The sequence below is a fragment of the Perissodus microlepis genome, chromosome 23 (assembly GCF_051167445.1).
Source record: "Perissodus microlepis isolate ML-2025 ecotype Zambia chromosome 23, ASM5116744v1, whole genome shotgun sequence".
NCBI lineage: Eukaryota > Metazoa > Chordata > Actinopteri > Cichliformes > Cichlidae > Perissodus > Perissodus microlepis.
This window is the reverse complement of record NC_140482.1, coordinates 41,526,632-41,545,036: the sequence shown is the minus strand read 5'-3', so window position 1 is coordinate 41,545,036 and position 18,405 is coordinate 41,526,632. Positions and strand designations below refer to the sequence as shown.

At 41.1% G+C, this 18,405-nt stretch overlaps 2 protein-coding genes across 5 annotated transcripts in view; both read right to left on the bottom strand.

The window, feature by feature from the left end:
• Positions 1-308: 308 nt before the first annotated feature.
• On the bottom strand, positions 309-14,520 carry rnf11b (ring finger protein 11b). Of its 2 annotated transcripts, XM_084920918.1 has the most exons (4): positions 13,941-14,520; positions 4,315-4,484; positions 2,235-2,448; positions 309-2,043 (listed from the first exon to the last, which is right to left on the bottom strand). In XM_084920918.1, the coding sequence occupies exons 1-3, from the start codon at positions 14,061-14,063 to the stop codon at positions 2,277-2,279; spliced, it is 465 nt and encodes a 154-aa protein (XP_084777044.1). In that variant the 5' UTR covers positions 14,064-14,520; the 3' UTR covers positions 309-2,043; positions 2,235-2,276. The 2 variants fall into 2 exon arrangements, with proteins under 2 accessions (XP_084777044.1, XP_084777043.1); XM_084920917.1 differs by having other exon boundaries at positions 309-2,448; positions 13,941-14,519.
• Positions 14,521-15,013: 493 nt separating this feature from the next.
• The window catches only part of ttc39a (tetratricopeptide repeat domain 39A), a 28,801-nt gene continuing 25,409 nt past the window's right edge, over positions 15,014-18,405 (bottom strand). For all 3 annotated transcript variants that reach the window (XM_084920913.1, XM_084920914.1, XM_084920915.1), the window contains one exon: positions 15,014-16,918. In XM_084920913.1, coding sequence (XP_084777039.1) covers positions 16,804-16,918 — 115 coding nt within the window. In that variant the 3' untranslated portion in view covers positions 15,014-16,803. The remainder of the gene's footprint in view (positions 16,919-18,405) is intronic.

The following is an 18,405-nucleotide window of genomic DNA, read 5'->3' as shown; positions in this document are numbered from 1 at the left end:
AAAAAAAAAAAAAAAAAAAAAAAAAAAAAACTGTGACCAAGGAGGCAGCAAATACTTTTTCATGGCACTGGAGCTGCTGCCAGTGTTGAATCAGGAAACATGAACTATGGTTCCAGACCAGACTAGTGTTGGTGGAAAACGGAAGCTGAATGAGTTACGATGGCACATTTATAACCACAGTTATTGGTCAGCTGCACTTGGGTGTGATCAAGTTCATACTGAAACCAGAGGATATGTGTCATCTGCTTTTCCACTGCAAGGAGCCGCAGATCGAAACGTGCTTAAGAGCCAGGAGGAAACCAAAGAACCACGATACACACACAGTTCATTTATTAGTTTGTGACAATGTACTGGGACATTTTCTGATACACCTCCTGTAGTCTTCATTACATGACATGTACAATGTCTGACAGCTCAGCAGCAGCATTTGCAGTCTGCCTATTACCGCCTGTGCTCACATTTTAGCAACAGATATCAACCCTTCACTTATGTGTAACCTAAGGCCATGGAGCTCCACCTTAATGATGGACAATTTAGAACATAAAGAGTTACGTACATGACAGTACTGTGCAAAAACTAAGCCACCGACCTGCCCACCCACCAAATTTCGCAAAACACAAAGGTCCTTGAAAAGCATTCACAGATCACAGAGATCTGTATGCAAGGGGAGCTTAAAGATCAACCATTTTCTGCAGGATTTACATTTACAGACTCACTCACATGCTAACATTAGCTGGGGAAGGACACTGTCAAAGAAAATGTTGTACTTCTTTGTGCTTTTATTGTAAACCTGGTGACTTGGGCAATGGACATTTTATACTGCGGCAAAGAAATCCTGTACAGAGGACTCAACTCAATGCCAAGAAAATGAGAATACAAATGCACAGAAACCGAACATTTTTAAACTGAAACCAAACATAACTGCATACTCCATCATTATGACCACATCACTCTTTCACCGCCTGTTTTGGAGGACAGGAAGTTGATTTTCCAAGCACATTAAAAAAGCCCAACCTTGTCTACGTTTTAATTTTGTCTTCAGCACAAAGAACAGGGACACAATCCTTGGAATTAATTCAGTAGTTTGGTTAATTTCTATAATAAATTAAGTACTCTGCTCCCGCTCCACAGAGACAGTGGCTTTCATTACAAATAACTGCAGTGGTAAAGAGGATGCACATAAAGCAAATCAGATACTTTACATTCACATAATTACAACTGCATGTGGTCCTCTTGTCTCTGGTCTGATTAGGAAGTGCAAATGTCTCGTGTGTATTTATGGTTTGTTAACTGGTCTACTTGTGCTTTGGCCAATAATGTGACATCTCACTGAATAAGAAGTCAAGACCTTAACAGCAAAACTCTACCACAGCCCATTACATCAGCACACACTGCACTTCCTTTAGTCATGTCTGTGTTGGTGGTAAACACTGGTTAACAGAGCCCTTATGCTGCCTGACAAAACAGATTTCACAAAGTCACCGGACAGTGAAGCCACCGAGCTACTGATCTCATTTTTCTCAGGAAACGTCTGTACAGAGACGACTCAAGGCCCGTCTGAGAACAGGCCTCGGGTACGAGTGCAGAATAAATCGTAAGTTAGCAGTCTAAAGTCTGATGTCCATCTCTGGCAGTCTTAAAATCACATATCTGTTTCTGCAACAGTTCTTCTGCAGCAGTTTTGACAGAGAGGCATATGGCAGCATTTCTGAAGGATTCGGAAGTCCTGTCTCCTCCGTCCTGCAGCGTGGCGTTACAGTAATCAGGTGTGAGCAGTCCTGCAGTCTCTCTCAGGCTCATTCCAATCACCGCGCCCAAAGTTAAGGAAGAAGGTGCGTGTATCGCAAATTTAAAACCAGACCTTGATAAAGTTTCTGAACCGTAACGATGAATCCACCATCCATTGCCTTCGATGCCCCGTTACAACGCCCCTGTGCATTCCACCACCCTCTGTCGTCTTTCCTCAGTCCTGCTTGTCCATACCACAAAAAACCCTTCATTCTTCCAGTCCTTTCCCAGATGTAATCCTGTCCAGCAGGCCAACTGAGGAAATTGTGCACACACAAACAGACAAACACTTACGTACACCCACACAGAATTCATTGTACATCTTTAACATAATCACTGCTTTTATAATCGCCATCTTACTAATCCAGGATACAGCAAAGATGGAAGTGTTGTGTGTATTTTCATTTTTATGCATAATTCATGTCCGTGTTTGTGTGAGCGTATACATGTGTTTGTGCGTGTCCGGTTTAGTCCAAAGGGGTTTTGTGTCAGTTGGTCTCGTAGGAGGAAAGCAGTGCAGCATCCACAGGCTCCATGCACGAGGGGCAGGTGAAGGATCTCATCAGCCAGTCATCGATACAGTCCATGTGGTAGATGTGCATGCAGGGCAGGAACCGGATCGGGTCTCCATAGACAAAGTCCATCATACAGATGACACACCTGCAATGGTGAACAACATTTGTCTTATTAAAAACACACTAGTCATTGGTTGAACAGCACAACTACACAGGAAACAACAAAACAAGTAAAAAATACACAGACAGACCTTCAACTATGATAAAGGATTACTTCTCAATTTAAAGGCACATCCCTGGAATTTGGAATAAAATAAAATGCAGAATAAATAATATGACATTTTTGAGATAAAAAAAAAAAATTATTTAATTCAAAACATTTGATCTAAAAGATTAATCTCTCAGTCAGAACATGCTATATCAGGTGGAAGCTAGCGAGCTAGCTAGCTAGCTAACTTCCTGCTAACTTCTAACTCAGTTAAATGTAATAAATCCTGTTTTCATGGATGCCTGGATGTTAAACTTCATTGTTACACGTGGTAAAGCAGCAACGCTGATCATTTTATTAAAGATGAAAGAATTTACTCAGTTTAAACTCTCAGTGTTCGTTTGACTTTGGGACCTGGAGTTGAGCTCCAGATCCAGGTGACCGCAAGTCAAAATGTCAACCTGTCTATGTCCCGCAGCAGCCTGGATTCAGTTTGAATATTGCTATGAACTGATAATGATCAGTTTATGTCTTTTATTCACTGTAACATTTAACTTTTGGGTGACGGCACAAAGACAGAGGAGGACAGAGAGGAAGAGAGCAAAAAGAAACAGGTAAGAGTGGACATGTGATCAAATTCACCAAAAATGATAAAGCTGCAGCTTCTGTTTCACCCACATTCACTGATTCATTCATTCATTTGAGATAACTAAGCAGTGTGCTGTACTGTTATCGATGCTCTTATAATAATTATTATAAGATTATATCTTTGTCATTTTCTAGTTTCTAGTCAAGTGAGGAGGATGGCGAGAGAGGATCTACTGCAGTGTCTGTTCTTAGACACTACAGTAGGTCATCCAACTAGCGTATTTTTCAGACTAAGGCACACTTAAAATCCTTTAATTTCCTCAAAAATTGACAGTGCGCCTTATGGTCCGAAAAATACGGTAATTATGTTGCTTTTGAAGGTAAAACTATAATGTTTATCCAACTGAATTGAGGTTTGCAAATGTCAAAAGGACTGATTACAGTTGCAAACAGCACATTGCATTAATATTAATTACAAGGCACTGCTGAGATTATGATTGGCAGCTGAGCCCCCCTAAAAGTTTGAAACTAGAACTGCCCCTGATAATAATTACAGGACAGTCTGGGCAATGAGAGCGCGTTCTGTCATTTTACACATGTATTCTTACAATTTAAGCCCAAATGCTCATGCTGACAGACTTATTTAGTTTACTATAGCAGCATTTCTTTATCATGTAGAAAAACTGAGACATACTGTTGAAATTGCAGTTATCATATTCAGATATCTAAATGTGTAGTAAAACTTCTTTACACTGGGTGCCACTTTAACTAAGGCGACCACATGCCACACAGCTGGAGTGCAGCGGCCAGATTTGAGTCCAACCCACAACCACTCGCTGCATGACTTCCCCTCGCTCTCTCAGCGTTGCTGTAATTTGACTGCTGCACTAACCAAGGACAGAAAAAACTCCTTTGCACAGACAGAAAGGAGAGTTTTACTTATCCAACCCACCGAAAATCAAAGTGGGCGGCTCCCCCCAAAAAATATCAAGGTTTGTGCTGTACTGTAACTACACATCTCTGTATCAAAGCAATGTTTTCATGCTAATAACAAGAATTTATTATATTCTGAATTTTAGTGGAATGTGCCAACATGAAGCTGTGTGGAAAACCAAGCAGTAACTCAGTGAATAAACTCCTGTTTGAAACGTATGTAACTCTTGAATTCTGCAGTGAAGCAGTATTTGTGTTTGCCCACTCAGAGCTTCTACTCACTCTCTGATCTTCTTCTCGGATCCATCCCTTCCCGGGTCATACACGCCCTTTGGGAGGTGCTGGATAAGCCCGATGCGTTGAGCGATTCGGATCTGCTCCTCTTCGGTCAGCTGAGTGACCAGTCGGGTTTGGCTGGGCGTCGGATGGTAGACAGGCACATGGATTTGCTCCTGCAGAAAGAAAAGAGACAACATAAAGAGGCTTAACACTGTTGAGTAAGTCTACTTTACAAAATCTGTAACATGAAAGCTGTGGCAGGGGAAGAATTGATGAGAAGTGCAAATGTCTGAAAAATACACCTCAAAGTTGGCCTTTAAAAAAAAAAAAAAAAGTATTGTTTGAGAGGATATCGTCACCGAATCTCTCAGCAGGCTATATCTGTGCTGGATTTACTTTAACAAAGGAAGATTTGGGTCTTCTCACTTTCAAAAAGGAAAGAAGAAAAACTCCTGATTATGGCACAAACTTATTATGTGAGCCGGGACATAAAAAATAAACTCTGCCAGTACAACACTGATGAGGCTTATCACATAAAATCCCTCAGCTTAACAAGCAGACGGGTTCATTCACTTTAGTCCTCTACAAAATCAAAGTACTCGAGTGCAACAATCTCACAATCCAACAAAGTCTCCTAATATATAACTGTCAGTGTCGAGAAGCCGGCCCAAAATAAGACTCACATCCTCACAATATCCATCGTCAGTATCTAAAGCAGTCTATTAGGCCTGGATGTCTAGACATGCTGTAAGCTAATGATTTCAGGCAGTAGATGGTAGTGTTTCCTCACACCCATAAGCCACTGCAGCCGATACCAACATGCGATGGGAAATCTTACTGTTCTAGTTTACGTCATTAAAAGTAACTTTATTTATTTAACAGTATTTCTAACTGATGCACATTTGCCTAACAAATAAGGATCCCAGCAGGAAACAAATCCATGTGGGTTTTGAGCATTAACAGTTTTTTTAATACCAATTTAAAGCAGCTCATATTTCTAGCTCAATAATTTTCTGACTCAAACATCAAAGCAGCCTCAGTCGAGAGAAGTGTGAAATGAAAAGTCTGTCATTATGTCTGGGATGGGTTTCTTTTCTTGTCTTTGGTTTTTTTTTTTTTTTTTAAACACTGGCCTGGAAAACCACATAAGTGAAAGATTAATGTGTCATCAAAGTAACAGCAAGTCAAAGTGAACGGGTTTCAGTATTAAAGAGTCAAAGCAAACATGAGAGGCACAATATCGTCACACCAAAGCATGCACTGTATTCTGACTATCCTTACAGTGTAATATAATGTTATTTTCTGACAGTGATGTTACTTCATTTCCTGTTCCAGCGTCAGTCACATCAAACTACGTGCTGCACACAATCACGTTTGTGTAGATTGAGAAACCCTCAGCATACCTGAATACCTCCACAAACAGACACAACCACAGTACCATAAGTTCACCATTAGAAGCTCGGAGCAGACCAACATACCCCGAGTTAGCTATCTGAACGTGCCAGGTTCAGAGTGACAACACTCCTGAACTCTGAGGTATCTGAAACGCAGCATAACCGTGCAGCCTTCTTACTCAGCTCTGAGTTTATCCTGACAACACAATATTTCAGAAAATATTTATATGAAGACTTTCAAGCTTTAAACCAAACCAACCAGCCACAAAGCAAATCACGGCCATAACAAAATGTGTTCAGGATCAAAAACTAAAACAAAACAAAAAACCTTTGAAAATCCTTTATTGCTGCAGTGTTGTTAAAAACTGAACAGAAAGAGATTTGGTAGTTCATGTTGTGTGTGTATGTAAATGATAGCTTAGTTATCAGTACTGTACAGTTGTTCCTGACCTCAATCACCGCTCTACCAGTTTCTGACATTTGCATGGTAACAGCGATCTCCACCAATCAGGAATATCACTATTTAAATTCAGGATTGTGGGTAGTGTAGTGTCTTTCTGTCACAATGTGAATTAAACAAACCACGATTGGTATCATACAAAGCTGTGGTTTCTACAGGTATCACAGTGTTGTCGTTCATGCTAATCCTTTCTTTAGTGCAAGACACTGACTTTCTTAATGACATTGCCCACTGTGCTGTCTATTTCTTTTCATATGTAGTCCACCCAATTAAAATCACAGCTGGAAAGTGGACGACAACATATTCGATTAAACAGATGATGCCTGGAAAAGGCCTCTGTAAGAAGTCAAAGAAGTGTCAAAGGTATTGTGAATGTACCTTCAGGGGCAAGATTGCTTTTTTGTTTTGTTTTTAAGCATGAGAGGTAACACACAGACACACACAAGCAGTCTACTTTTTAATTTGTTTGAAATGCTATCTTTTAAAGCTAAAGAGTTTTAACGGGACAAATGGAGATGCTAGCTAGCCTCTCAGCCTCTCAGCAACATTTAACCCATGAGTCAGCATAATTTTAGTAGTCGAGGCTGTCTGTTCCTCCTCTGACAGCCATTTTTTTTTAGCCAACTCTAAAAGCCAGGCAGCGATAATAAAAGCTGCAGACGGGGCCTCTTGGGGAGGGGTGTGTGTGTGTGTGTGTGTGGGGGGGGGGGGGGGGGGGGGGGGGGGGGTAGCAGCAGCTGCACTGTGTGTGTTTAGGGTCTTCAACTGTGCAATGGTCAGCAGTGTAATTGTTGTCATATGTCAGCTGGGCTGACAACTGTTTATTAAGTGACCTCAGTGGTACCAAAAGGGTGAAAGGGGAACTAATGAGGGGGGGTGGACCTTGGTTCTCTCTGCCAAGCACGCTGTAGGTTGCTGAGCCAAGCACACAGCAGCTACAGCAGCGACTGTCAGCCTGCCAGGCTCAGGCTGCTAATGGTGAGCGGGAATCAAGGTGATGGTAGCAAGTAGGGGAAGCAGATGCACACAATAAGTGGAAGGTTTCCAAAAGAAATCAGCTGGGGGGGGGACTATCTGCATCCTGCATCAAGCTGTAAGGGAAGCAACACCTGAAACATGAAGCGTTCGCAGTCTCTGAAATCTTAGCTCTTCTTCTGTGCCCTGCAAAGTAACAAAATCTCTGAACGAGACCTGCAGACACTTGCACACAACGCAGGGCAGCATGCACACCGGCAGCAAGAACAATAACGGGGGCCGAATGATGCGCTTTAGCATCACAGGATGCGTTTTGTGGTGCGATAACAGGACAAGACTCAAAGTGTGCCGACACCGGTAAATGACCTCATCAATCAAGTTGATCCACCGATGCTGGCCAATGATATTATAACTAATATTAAACACATCCCCAAAAAAGAAAAACCCAAACATATGAGAAAAAAAATGCCAATATGAAGGGAGAAAAACTAAGTAAACTAAAACAAACACCCTTCATTACCATTTTAACTAGCAGCTATACACTTGCAGACCTAGAGCAGCATTAGCCAATTAAAAAAAAAAAGCAGAAGTGCCTTAAATCTTTCTAATGGCTAACTGGGGTAATGACCCTGGCTGAATACACGTATCAAAAATTAGTTTCAGGTCTTAATGAATACAACTGGATGTTAATTCTTATAAATGATGTCCCCATTAGTGTAAAAAAGGGACGAAAAAGCAGTTTCTCGGCAAAAACTGCCCCAGTCAGCTTGACACGTCTGGTTTCTAAAGACAAGCACGTTCAAGGCAAAAACACTCAGCTTGAGGCTTTAATAGGTGATGTCATGTTGGCGACACCCATCTTTAAACACATAGTTTGTACCACAATTTAAAGTCCTGCATGAACATTAGTTATGCCTCTGTAATATACTAATCAAACCCCCCCGAGCCATCTGATCATCATTACTTGTAGCTCGGCTCTCACTTTTCAGTCCGAGGAAAATGAGAACTAAACTTTTGGATGAAGTTGTGAAGAGAACAAAAGAATTTACTTGTAGCTGAGTCAGGGCTCTGTGATAAGCTCTGTGTTGGAGGCAAAGCCCACGTCTATGTCACTGACCTGCAGTACAATAACACGCTTGTCAGCGCGGTTTTCTCCACGCCCCCAATGTTTCTGTAACCATATTAGGACAAAATGTAGGTAATCAGAGGCTCCTCCAGTGGGGTTTATTGCCGCCTTCCTTACAAGGCTAAAGATCAACATCATGTAAGAATGAAGTAATGTAACCCTTACCTTTGATTAAGGCCGAGGACCTAAAGTTTAGCTCATTACCATTATCTGGACACAATGAAGAAGTTTGGACACAATTTTTCCCGTTTTCCTCGACTGCGACACATGCACACTTTTCTTAGCATGTTTGTGAATGTAGTCTGGGACATTACAATATACTTTCAAAAATAAATAAATAAATATACAATATTCTATTACATGCACCGAAATCATTCAGAAAAATACTTTTCAGTTTTCATTTCTTATTTTTTCTCGGCTCCATCACATTTGAAGGCCAATTAGAAACTGCCACCAAAGCAATCTGGCTGAGCACACTGTGTTTAAAGCAAACTGCTGGCGAGCCCTCTCATCCCAACAGTAATGCAGCTGGTTGATAGACTGTGCTCCTCTTGTGTATCTACTACAGTGAGAGAGCATATTAAAACCTCATCAGGAGAAACTTTATGACTGGTTCTTATTTGACATGTTTCCGATCCTCTTTGACCCTCCTGTGCTGACAGACTGAAGACAGAAATATATCACCTGTATTAGATTTGCAGACAGATGGGTGACAAATTAAAACCTGAGATCGTTGACATCATTTTATACAAAAAACACTAAAATTGATCATAACTCCAACAACAAAGAGTGAAAATTTCAAAGTCTGCAAAGTGTCTCAGCCAATAAGATTTAGCTATGAAACAAGCTGAAAGTAGGATATAGGCCAGACTACATGTGATCAATAAAAACACTTGTCACTGCTTCTATCAGGACACTCTGGTGTTACAGCAATATCAGGGAGCAGAGAGTGCACACACATATGCACAACCCCCCCCTCTAAAACACACAGGGGTGCCTTATCTCCTGTGGTCCAGACCGAGATGAGTCAGCTCCTGTCTCGCCAGCTGCTGTCCAAATCACCACAGTCGACACACACACAGTCTGCAATACACCCGTCTGCACACAAATACGCAGGCATAAGCTCACAGCTACAGCCCAATACTAAAATACTAAGAACACACACTGAACTGCACCTCCCTCTCCTTTGTTTCAGTTTATAAAAACAACTGACGCAAACACACAATGACTCGTTTTGTTTTGACAAGAATTTTAACGGTATGCTAGGCTAAGTGGCCGGCTCACAGGACTCATGTCACCTGCTTAGCTTTCTAAATCCATCCATCGCCCATCTATAGCCAGTGACAGCACAGACTGCAAATTCTTACATTTGGCCTTTAAAATAACATTATACTAGGAGTATTTCCTTATCTTAAACAATCTGAAATGAGGCAAATATAAGGAAATTTAATAGGTGTGGGACAATTTATACTTTAATGTATCCTTTTCCAATACTGCTCCAAACAATTTGACTCAGTAGCGTCACTACTTCATAACTATTTCTGGTGGCATTTGAAAGAATGAGGGAAGTATACAGGAGTTACAGAGATGAAGAAACTCACAGCGGAAGGAGGAGGGCAAGCAAATGCATCCATCCATTTTCTGCTACTCATCCAGAGTCAGGTCACAGGGGCAGCAGCCTAGACAAAGAAACCCAGACCTCCCTCTCTCCAACCAGCTCCTACAGCTCATCCAGGGGAGCACAGGGACGTTCTTAAGACACCCAAGAGACACAATTTCTGTAGCATGTCCTGGGTTCAACCTGGGGCCTCCTCCCAAAAGGAAATGCCTGGAACACCTCACCCAGGAGGCATCCTAGCCAGATGCCAGAAAGACCTCAACTGGCTCTACTCCAAGCGCTTCACAAATGACTGAACTCTTCACCTTAATTCTAAGGAAGAGGGCAGGCTCTTCCTAGAAAGCTCATTTTCACCGTTTGTATCCTCAAACTCGTTCTTCCGATCACTACCTTGCTTGTGACCATAGGTGAGGATATGGATGTAGCTCAACTGCTTTGCTTTTATGTACAGCTCTCTTCATCACAATGGACTGATACCACATCGCTGCATATGCAACCCCAATCCGTCAATCCTCCATTCCAGTCACTCGAGAACAAGACCCGAAAATACTTAAACTCCTCCACTTAGGGGACTGACTTGTCCCTGACCCAAAGTGGAGACTCCAGTCTTTTCTATCTGAGAACCATGGACTTGGAGGTGTTAACTCTCATTCCAGCCACACTCTGCAGTGAACCAGCTCCCCTGCTAGCTGGAGGCAACCACCTGATCAAGACAACAAAACCACATCGCCTACGAAAAGCAGAGGCGAGATCCTGATACACCAAAGTGTAAGCCTTCCATCACTTAGTGCTGTTCATAAATATTTTCAGTTGGATGTAATGCAGGATAAAAGTTTTTTATTTTTCACCTGTGGCCTGAGTGTCTGTGGAGAAGCAGGGACTGGTGAGATTTGGCCTGTATGTCGTATTCTACACCCTTCTTGCAGCTGTAAACAAACGCTGATTAGTGCATCCAATAGCACTCTTCCTCTCACCTCCCAATCATGGCCCATGTCTGCCCCTCCATGAGCCTGGCTCATCCATCAGCCTCTTCATGTTAAATTGAAATTCTTCCTCCCCGCTATTGCCAAATGTGTGCTAACAAGGATCACCGGATCCCTGGATTTCTAACTATAATTTTATACACAAACACTAAATGACTGAGCATGTTTTGGATCAAAACTTACAAACAAAATCTAACTGAGTCACCTGACAAAGGTCAAGTACAATCTGTATGTGTAATGTAACAATTATAAAAATGAATCCCCCATTCCTCTTTACAAGGATTTTGCAAAAAATTAGCCACAACATTTTACCCCAGAGGTAACTTGAGAGAGAGGAGTCGGAATAAAAACTAACAAAAAAAACAAAATTCCCTGAAAAAGGATTATAATAGTATCTTAACCATTTCATGGTTCTCTATAGCATCTATGTGAAGTGTCCACATATGGAGTTGTGAATGTCAGATCTGTGCACTGTCTTCATAAGCCATGAAGTTATTCAACAGCCCCAAATGCAGGCTACTACCATACAGTCGACAGAGCCAGTTCTTTGGAAATCACTGCTGTCTGTGGATACAGAGCATTCATGATCCAATCAGTTTAACATGCAGACAACCTCACGAGGTTGTTTAGAATCGATGGGGAAACATCTGAAGAGAGGTATGCACTTATAAAATGTTGCATTTGTTACAGATGTGCTTGGGCACTATTTACAGTTTCCAGGTTGGCTAAAACTCAGGCGAGGTATAACTTAAGCTACAGACAGAAGCGAAGTGTTAACGAATCTTAAATTGGAGACAAATCCATTAATCATTTCCTGTTTTTCAATTTAAGGGCTTCAGTGGGCATCCTAACCAAAGTGTGCTGATTAGACTGTTATGTCTCGAGTATGGCCCACATATGAAAATGACAGAAGGCAACACAATTCAACATTTAATTACATTAGAGCCATCAACAACAGCTCCAGTGTGACAGATTGCTTTTCATCGATTAAATAAATCCTTGTCAATGCTTATTTGACAACTACACAAAAGCTTCCCTTTCTGATTCATTTTGTAGCATAAGCACAGCTATAGCTCATATTGTCCTTGTTTTGGATTTCACTGTTGCCACTGCCAGCATCAAGTTTTGCACCATGACTTGCAAATCTCACCCTCTGTATGGAGGACAGACCTCCAGGCAGTATCCAGAGTACACATTTGCACTCAGCAGCATGTGAAAGCTTCCACAAATGCAACAAATTAAATTTTAAATGGAGCATTTGGGAGAATTTAATACCCGTTCCACCACAAATTCCCAAAGCGTGTTGATGCCGAACAAAAAACGTGTGGTGAAGGTGCCGATTACTGTGGTCACCAAGGAGAAGCTGGCTGTTCTGAAAGAGTTCTTTATAAGGAGGCTTTAACTAGTTAGTTAACCCTCTTGAGAAACTCTGCCAGTATAAACACACTGCACGCAGACTTGCTGAACAACACTGAAAGCTTAGTGAGAGCTCTTCCAGAGGGCCCCTAGCAAAGATTGTGTGGTTTATTACAACATTCATCATCTATGATAACACAGCTGACTGCGCTGACCTAATTACACACTGGTGTATGCTGGACAGAGCTCACACAAGGACATGAACAGGGGAAAAATACTCAACCTGTCCAAATATAATATTGACCGACTCGGACACAGTGTCTAAGAAACGACAAAGCTTATAAATGAGAGGTTGAATGTGTTTGGGCCAAGTTTCCATGTCCCAATTCTGGTTGTCTGATAGGAAGCTACTTGCCATAGCGGGAAACAGATGCTCTTCATGCAACCCCAAAAGGGAACAGGGTCTTCTCCCAGAAATAAACCAGGGATCTTTAGCTTGTTAGACAAATGTGCTAACCATTACTTTTGTGCAAAAGTAATGGTAATAGCTCCTTTGTTATTTTGTACATTCCCCTCTTTTGTTTTTAACACCTAATGTACAAAATTCATTGTAGTTCTACCAATTCATATGAAGATCTATAAAAAACAAAATTTACCTAAAGATTTCCTGATGAAGCTCAATTAGATTTTCAAATAATGCACCAATAATCAGTGTTCGTGTTTGTATATTCACATTAATTTCAAAAACATTACTTTTCAAGATCCAGCTAGAAAGCCCTTGATGTTAATTTTTCTTTTTAAATGTTAGGACAACTTGGCAAAGTCTCTCCTTTAGGTTTTCACCCCTAGTGTGATGAAAATAAAACATGCTTGCCTGAATATAACATTACATTATTTAGCGTCCTACAACACAAGCTCTCCTTCTGTACCGACCTGATGTCACCTTTAGTTTCCCATGCTTTAGAAAAATCCTTATCTTAAATCTACAGATAAGGCACGGCTTAACCTAGTAACAGCAAACTGTCTGCCAAGGCTTACATAACACATACCAGCTGTCTCTTAACATTGAACTTGCTGGTCTGTATTATAGAGAAATTACAAAGGAAAGATAAGTAACACCGTGCATCATATTTACAGTTACAGCGTGGCCTGGTCAGTTTGTGGATGATCTAATTCAGGAAATAAGGTCATCATACAAAGTTGTTGCCCTGAAGGAGATTAGTCAAAAGAAGCAGTAAAGTTATGAAAGTCACCAAGTCATAATTCTCCTACACATGGAGAACTGGGCTCTGTTTCAAGTTCACTGTTAATGTGTACCACAGGCCATAACAGATTTATGTGCTGACTTACATGAGCCTAAATGATTTGGTTCAGAGTTTCTGAATGAGCAAGCCGTGCTGCTATTGTATCAGTGAAGCCTGAATCAAGATATGACTTCAGGGAATTGACGGACAGAGGCAGGACCATCGGACAGAACAAAGCGGATTAGTGTCAATGCTATGAAGGGACAGGGTCACCGAGTCGTTCTGCCGCCCAAGGGTGATGTTGGATCTGTAAACAGCTGATCTTGCCTTCAGCTGCATAAAGGCAGACGTTTTTGGGCCGAGCCCGTCACACATTATCAGACATTGTCCACGCTTCAGGTATTTCATGAATTTTGCTCATGGCAAAACATATCTACGAGCTCATTTTCCCTGAAACTGTTGGTGAAAGTTACCTGATAGGGGGGCGGTGGCTCCTGATCGGGATCAGCACCATCTCCGTAGCTGGCCCGGTCCGACTGAGATTCATGTAGCAAAGAAATGTCATCCGATGTGGGAGATTTCAGACAGTTTCCCATCTCCTCCCTCTTCAATCAAACTCTCCCCTCTGTCGTCTTCGCTTTACTAATTTCAAGGGTCACTTTCACAGACAATGGGAGAGGAGAAAAAGGCGTCGATGGGGCGTTTTTTCCATACACAGCTGATGATTCTCCTTCCCAGACGACAGGAGGGCTGCCCAGTTTAACAACAACAAAACATCGCTCGGCTAGCTGCTAGCCACACAAAGAGCTAGCCTGCTAACACCAGCTAGCATTCGAAAGGGAACATCTAATCGCCTAGCTAAAAATAAATTAATTAATTCAGAGCTGAAACAGTCAGCTAGAATTGTATGTTTATTGACGCATCGAAGGGAAGGAAAATTCAAAACCCCTCAACGCAAATCACAACGCTAACAGCAGTTTTCCTGACGCGGACCTCTATGTCTGAAGGGGACTTTCCAGTTTGCAGACAGCAGCCGAACAACGAAAGCTGGTGATGTAGCAACACAAAGCACCGCCCCGCTGAAAAAGAACCAATGAGCTGTTACCTACTTTGAGTAGGCTCTTTTAAGCAGCCAATCAGATTCGTGATCAAATTGCCCTTCGCTAAAAACATAAACACAGCCTTTGTGATAGCTTTGTAAGTGTATTTGTGTTATTCCTCTTGCTGACCACAAAGTAGTACTTGATCACCCACTTTTTAGTTTTTCTTGCGGCTGGATATTTAAATATTTAAAAAATAATAATTTAATTCTCTTTGTGTGTTTTCGATAGATTATGACGTGTTACAATAGTCCTTGTTTTCGTATCCCTGACTGCCAGAGTCTCACACTTCAACAAAATAAGATGACTTTATCTAACAGATTAGATTATATAAGGGCAACAGATGTACAATCAAGTTCTTTGTTCTGTACCTAACACCACTTCACTCTGTAAACTCTGTTTTGTTATGCTTAAATGGCTAAAAGGAAAAACCAGACAACACAAAATTGGATTTGTAGTTGCTTTTCATCATGTTAAATTACAACGGAAACATTCAGTATGTACAGGAATGTCATTCCGTAATTTTGGTAGCCATGCCCAGTAAAATATGCAGATAATGCCACTACATTAGTTAGAATTTGACTGCAGTTGTAAACCCAAAGAGCAAAAAATGAAAATAATGTTATTTGAAAGTAAAACATGAGTGGTTTTGGGAATATTCTGGAGAGCAGCTGCTGTTAGAACAATAAGAATGCATTTCCTTCACCATTAGAAAAAAAGAACTTCAAGCCATCTTAAATCCTAAACCGAACTCTAATCATGAATAAAACAACAGTGCTCTACTGCTCTAATTCCAACACTTGAGACAACATGTGAGTTCAGGTTTATTTCTTTTTTAAACTCACTATTGCAAGTACGCAACCTTTCCAATAACCTAACCACCAACCATGTTAGAGGTGACCCCTATTTATCCATAACCAGATTACTATATACAGGAAGTGATTACAACATCCAAGTGCTTCAATAGATGTTTCTGGGCAAGCATGTAATATACAAGAGCAGCAGAAGATGATCCTGAAGCAGGAAGACTGTGGTGGTTGCGATGCTTCTGAGCTCCTTCACCTACTAAAGATGCAGCAGGCGGACAAGCACGCAGCACTTTGCCGCTCGCCATGAAAGGCCCATTTGTTCGAGCTCAAGTACTGCTGGAGGCCGTCCCACACACCAGGAGGGGAAAAGAAGGGAGTCTGCCTTTCTAAAAGACACATTCATCTGTCCTCTTAAAACGGGACAATTTGTGTAAAAGGTGCCATTTACAGTATATAAATGTCTTAGAGGAAGTCTTAGAGGCATTTTTTTTCTTTTAATCTGGAGAGGTTGCATATCTGGCTGACTTCCAAAGCTCTGTGCAAAAAGCCATTAAATGCAACTATAAATAAAACAAGATTTTAGATTTGATCATCTCTTCAAAGGGAAACTCAGAGAGAGCTATCTCACAAAATACATGTGTGTCTACCACTGATGTAATATGTTTCAGAAAAAGGGGAAAAAAGGAAAATGTGCAATAAAACACTCACTCTCTCTGACAAACAGAATAAACCAAAGTTTAGTGTAAAAATTTAAACAACATATCATTTTTGATTATATTGCTGATCAGTAACCAATTACAAGGAATCTCCTAGTTCTCAGGGACTTAACAAAACATCACTGTGTGTCATTTTTATTTTTAAATAATCGCTCATTTATATTCTACACAAAAAATGGGAAACTCTGCAGCAGCCAGATCAAATGACTTGGAGAAGCTAGTGTCAGTCATTTCTGTAAAGGTTGTTTGGTACTCTGGCTCCATCAAATCGCAGACTCAGTACCCTGCACCGGGAATGTTCTACCCTCGGGGTATTAGCAGAGGCAACTTAGAATATACACCAAATAAATCTGATTGTGTTTTGTACTCCAGTGCACCACTTACAGGTGGCCACAGTGCTAGACAGACGACCCCGCTAGAAGCAATGTTTCATAAATATAGGCACATTTCATAATTAGTCTCCATTTTAAATCAGAAGGAAGTAAAGTTCATGAGGATATATCTCTGGAAGAGGGCAAATCCACCGAAGCCAGTCAGAGCTGTGGTTGCCTGTAAGGGTGGCACACATGAGAAAAAGCCTCTTCCCCTAGCCTCTCGATGAAAACTAACAAATTATTCCCTAATAATCAGGTCTGTCCTGGTCTGTGTGTTGGCATGATGAGACTGTAGGAGACAAATGCTGTCTTTCCTTAGTGTGCCGTCCTCTGTTTGTTATGGGCTGGAGGGCACATGGATACCGTTCTCCCCGCTGCCTTTGGCCTTGTGCAAAGCAGCCTGTATACGAAAGTGTGTCCGTGATTCCATCGAGTAGTTTTTGTAATTTTGCCTGAAACAGAAAAAAAAGAAGATCAAGAAAGTTCAACCTGAACCCCAGAAATCCAAAGTTTATAGCAAAGTCGAGTAAACTTTATCTCGTATCCTAAAACACTCAAATCTGAGTGAAACCATGAAGATGAATGGAAGACGTATTTCAAAACATCAAAAGTGGAGATTCTTAATGAAAGGTTTCATGTGTACAGTCATGTAAAAATGAACATTTTGGCTGGACTCTACGTTATCATATAGAAGACTACATGTTCCTAATCAAACAGATTAGTTGATCATCAGCAAGTGTGACCTGGAGCATTCAAGTGTCTCATGGAAAAGCCCAGGAAAAGCACCCCAAAGTCAGACAATGCAATGCTGAGAGAGTCTCAGCATTTTTAGTGACAAAGTTCATCACAGTACAATTAAAGATTGAAGAAGTATGGTTTATTTGGAAGAATTGCCAGGAGGTAGAGCGTAGCAGCATGACTTAGGTTTGTTGTCTGAATAAATTACAAGGATATCCTTTGGACAAAACAAGACCATACACAGCATATCAGCACACCCCGTATTAACTGTCAAGCACGGTGGTGGAGGCCAGGGGTGATGATTTAAGGTTGTTTTGCAATGGGGAGTCATCTTAACACTAGGGCTGCCACAAACGATTATTTTGATAGTCGACTAGTCACCGATTATTTTTGCGATTAGTCGACTAATCAGATCATCATCCACTGGACGTAAAACATACAGCTTATTGCACCAGCAGCATCTGCTCTTATATAACTATCATTAGCTTACAGCTTTAAGTGTTTAAGGTGCTAACTAAAAATAAAGACAAGATGATAGTTTATTAAATTTTAATGAAATTTGCAGATTGTTTCAGTGAAGTTTAATAAACTCCTTGCTATCTAAAATATAACAGGACACCGGAGTAAATTCTCGAGCATCTCACACTTCTGATGATCAGTTGTCTGCTTGACGTTTATTCAGCTGTGTAAAAACTATAACTTTAATCTCAGCCAAACCGATTTACTCAGGAACAAATAAAATACTGGAAAAAGCCAAACAATAACATTTTTAAGTTATCTAAGTGACTTATATACGTTTAACCTGAGTAGCGAAAGACGGCGGTGGGTTTGAAAACGATTTGCCGGGTGTCCGGCTCTAGTGAGCCTTGCCCCCGGCTAGCTATCGAGCTAGTGGGTAAGAGACGTCTCCGAAAACGTCGGAGCGCTTTTGAAAATATGTGGTGTCTTGATAAACTGAGCAGATATTTGAGGTTTACACAGCTACATTCTCGCCTGAAAATATGTTAAACGTTTATTTTGTGACCCAGAAAGAATAATAAGAGTAATATTAAAACTAACTAGCTGCCGCCATTGTTGGAAACTGAGCTGGGCCGCGCTATGAATTCTGGGACAGAGCTTCTTCTTCTTCTTCGGGGTTTAACGGCAGCTGGCATCCTTGTACATGCAGTGCTGCCATCTTCTGTTTCAGTCCGTTATTACA

Coding starts and splice junctions, on each gene's coding strand:
- rnf11b (XM_084920918.1), bottom strand. CDS start 14,063: ATGGGAAACTGTCTGAAATCTCCCACATCGGATGACATTTCTTTGCTA. Junction 4,485..13,940: donor AGCCACCGCCCCCCTATCAG/GTAACTTTCACC, acceptor TTCTTTCTGCAG/GAGCAAATCCATGTGCCTGT. Junction 2,449..4,314: donor TCCGAGAAGAAGATCAGAGA/GTGAGTAGAAGC, acceptor TCACCATTGCAG/GTGTGTCATCTGTATGATGG.